General features: G+C 38.0%; 1 protein-coding gene across 1 annotated transcript; it reads left to right on the top strand.

The window, feature by feature from the left end:
- Nucleotides 1-709: 709 nt before the first annotated feature.
- LOC126336619 (transmembrane protein 205) lies at nucleotides 710-3,158 on the top strand. The gene is made up of 4 exons (XM_050000494.1): nucleotides 710-1,192; nucleotides 1,335-1,522; nucleotides 1,662-1,825; nucleotides 2,089-3,158. Exons 1-4 carry the CDS (start codon nucleotides 924-926, stop codon nucleotides 2,374-2,376), a joined length of 909 nt encoding a protein of 302 aa, XP_049856451.1. The 5' UTR covers nucleotides 710-923; the 3' UTR covers nucleotides 2,377-3,158.
- The last annotated feature ends 365 nt before the right edge of the window (nucleotides 3,159-3,523 follow it).

Below are 3,523 nucleotides of genomic sequence, written 5' to 3'. Positions count from 1 at the left end.
TGTTACCTGAGGTACTTTTTGAAAATACGTATCCTGACGTCTCTCGTATGGTAATACGCTTGCGAAGAACACCTATATTAATTTCTTCGTGTTATTTCCAATGAAACCAAAAACAAAAAGAGAAGAACTACTAGAGTTTCTCAAGTAACAACGTCTCGGACCTCTGAAGCATTAACATGCGTAAACTGGCGTTTACTTAATCGTCAGAAAGCCGGCAACCAATAGCATCCAGAAATATAAGAGATTTCGTTCTAATCGGTTGCCAGAAAAGGGCTCATTTTTTGGGTGCAGAACTTCTGTTTCGGTCACATAGATTAATAGCCGAACTGTGAATTATACTGTGATTAAAAGCAGTTTTAACGTGAAATGTTTCTGTTACGACTAAAGGAAATGAAAATCTCGGTTCAGCGAATCTCACAAAAACGACAGATCGTTGTCTTCGTTTGGCAAAAAATAAAGGGCGGTTAGCTGGCGACACTTCGTCGAATTCGAATCACAGTATACCGGCACTGTAGCTGGATAGTAATATTCTACGCGGTATGCCCCTTTTACTGCTGCAGCCCGCCATAAACCTCCTATCTCCACACGTACAGTATCTCTGCCTGTGCTGCACGGTAGGTAACATCGTGGGCGCCCGCGACTGCCGGGCGTTCAAGGAGAGGGGAGGTTTGACGTAATGGGTGGGGATAGGCAGTAGCTGCCACGGCTCACTTATATATACAGCACCGAGCGCAGCGACGGGTATTCTCTGTTGAGAGTTCGTTGTGTTGAGTTTGACTGTTACGTCTCGGTGACAAGTGAAAGTTCGTTAGAGATACAGTGTATTACTGAGCACGAGTGCCATTAGTTGAGCGTTGTAGTCTTCAAGTGTCGATTGTTTACGCGGCATCGTCAAGTGCTACATAGAAAACTCCACCAAGGAAATGTGTCGCTCGCAGATAGCTGACATTGTTGATGTGAGTGAAAACGAGGGTACTGGCATGTCCAAAAAATTGTTACTGAAGAACCAGAAGCGCAAGGCGATTAAAATGATGCGGACAGAAGAGGAGAAGCATTCTACAGGACCACCACCGGTTCTACCTCACGAAATGTTGAACACCGATCTGTTGGCAGTGGCAACATCATACTACAGGAGTTTCATCGACAGTGCTACAGACATAGCTGAGAAGTGGAAAGGCACCAAAGCATACCGGTAAGTGACTTGGAGTGAAAATCCTTTCTTGCATACGCATGATTAGTTCAGTTTCGTTTTTATGTATTGTTTTTACATTGATACATCCATTAATTCATTGAAGTACCAGTTTCCAGTCTGATTTGTTTGTTACTTTTTTCAGAGTGATGTTCCAAACAACACAGCCAGCCCATGTTATTACCATTGTTGCTGTCAGTGTTGTCGCAAGTTTAGTTTGTAACAAAAACAACACTGCGAATAGTTTCAGGCCATCACCGTGGATTAACTTACTCTATCTGGGAGCATTTATGACACATTTTGGAGCTCAGATGTGGATGACTTTTGTCTCAGGTAATTAACATGTTCTAACTTAATCGACATATTTCCAGAACTCAACTGTGTGTCATTTCATGATATATATATATATATATTTGATATGTTATAGCACTTTTCAATAAATGCTAATTGAGATTTTTCTGCGCTTTTGCAGGTTTAACACTATACTTTGAAATTCCAAGACACACATTTGGAGTAGTACAGAAAGTGCTGTTTCCAAAATATTTCTCTCTGAACAGTTTTCTTAGCATGATAACATTATTTCTTTTCGTGAGGCTACATCCTAGAAGTGAATGGGACAGCAGTATAGGATTTCAGGTATGTTTGCACACCAATAGAATTTATGGATAAACTTCTGGAATAGGCAGTGTTCTCATTTGTCATACAGGAAATAAGCATGTCTGTAGTTTTATTGCTTCTCACCTGTGGATCACGATCCCTGTCCCTCATCACAATTTAATTTTTGTTATTGATGATAGTGTTGCTGACAATTTTATTCAAACCATTACTTTTATAGTGCATATATTACAAATTTCTCATTTGTAGCATTTATTTGAAAGCTGTTTTTTTTTTCTTTTTAGGTTTTCATCATGTCATTATGTTTCCTGCTGGAACTTGTGATTCGCTTGTACCTTACACCACCTCTTTTGCGCCTGATGACAGCCAAGACAGCTATTGAGAAGGCAGCTGGTGTGGGACTAGAAGTTGGGAAACACAATCCTGGACCCCTTGCGCACTGTCCACATTATGTAAAAATGCATCAAGCATTTCGTAAGATCCACATGGCTGTTGCAATTGGTAACATTCTCACCATGGCCTGCACAACAGTGCATTTGCATTATCTTGCCAGCAAGATCTGCTTTCTGTAAAATTTGTATCATATCCACCCTCTAGAATGTGAGAGAGATGAAGATCTGATTCAAACATTATTTTCCACCGACTGAAAAAAGAATAGAAATTGTCTTCCATGCATGTTTGTTTGTAGGTGACTGAATGATTAATTATGTGAGGACTGCTCTATGTTGTGTTTATATGTCATGTATATATTTATTTCAAACTTTCAAATTAGGTGTAGTCATTCATTGTGAAGTATTATCCATGTGGACAAGCATTTTACATAAAATGCGATAATTCATGACATGTTGACACATCTGAGTCAAAGTTGGCAGCCCCGTAACTGAATTTATGGCTGGAGCTTTTAAGAATCTCCATTTGTGCATGTGTTTTTGTGTGTAAATTAAGGATGCAAATGTAATTTGCTTGTAAGAGAAAACAGTCTTGACCAAATGGAAAGTCATCATCTCTTGGTCACTGGAATGTTTAATTTATCTTAGAGGCAATATAGCCTGGTAGAGTTCCTGTTTCAGATCAAGATATGATTTATTTTTCAGTGAAGTCATAACAATCATTGATTAATAAGACAGTAAGCATTGTCCTTGAGGTTTCTTAACTGAAATCTGAAGAGAGAAGCATGTCTTGAATACATGATTAATCTAGTCATGTTCCATGTCAGTCTGTTGTGCATTTCATTGTAATTTATTTGTATATGTTCCTTGTTCTGTTAACTTATTTATTATTTTGTCATTTAAAGAGAAAGCTGCAGACAAGAAAATTTTTATATAATTTTTGTAATAAAATGATGCATTATCAAGTTGAAACTGTTTTTATTTTCCCCTATCACCACTTTACATTTTGGTATGATAGTTCAAATTTCTCTGAGAATGGTACCTACCTACACACACAAAAACCAATAATTTTTTGTCTTGGGGCAAATTCATGGACGGAAAAGCTAGTCATTAGTGAAATGACAGGCAAGAAAAAAATAGTTTATGGGTCTCAATTTCACAGTGTTATGTGCAGCATTTTATGTACCATTTTAAAAAAATGTTTCATAAGAAAGATGTTTTCAGTGGGGTTTGAAACCACTCAGTTGTTACCATAACAGTAAATAATAACTGTTGCAAACACACTGCCTACTTATGGTTACCACAGCAATGTTAAAAATGGATGGAGGCA

This window comes from Schistocerca gregaria, chromosome 2 (genome assembly GCF_023897955.1).
Source record: "Schistocerca gregaria isolate iqSchGreg1 chromosome 2, iqSchGreg1.2, whole genome shotgun sequence".
Classification (NCBI taxonomy): domain Eukaryota; kingdom Metazoa; phylum Arthropoda; class Insecta; order Orthoptera; family Acrididae; genus Schistocerca; species Schistocerca gregaria.
Note: the sequence above shows the minus strand (reverse complement) of the source record. Positions and strands in the feature narration are given on the sequence as shown.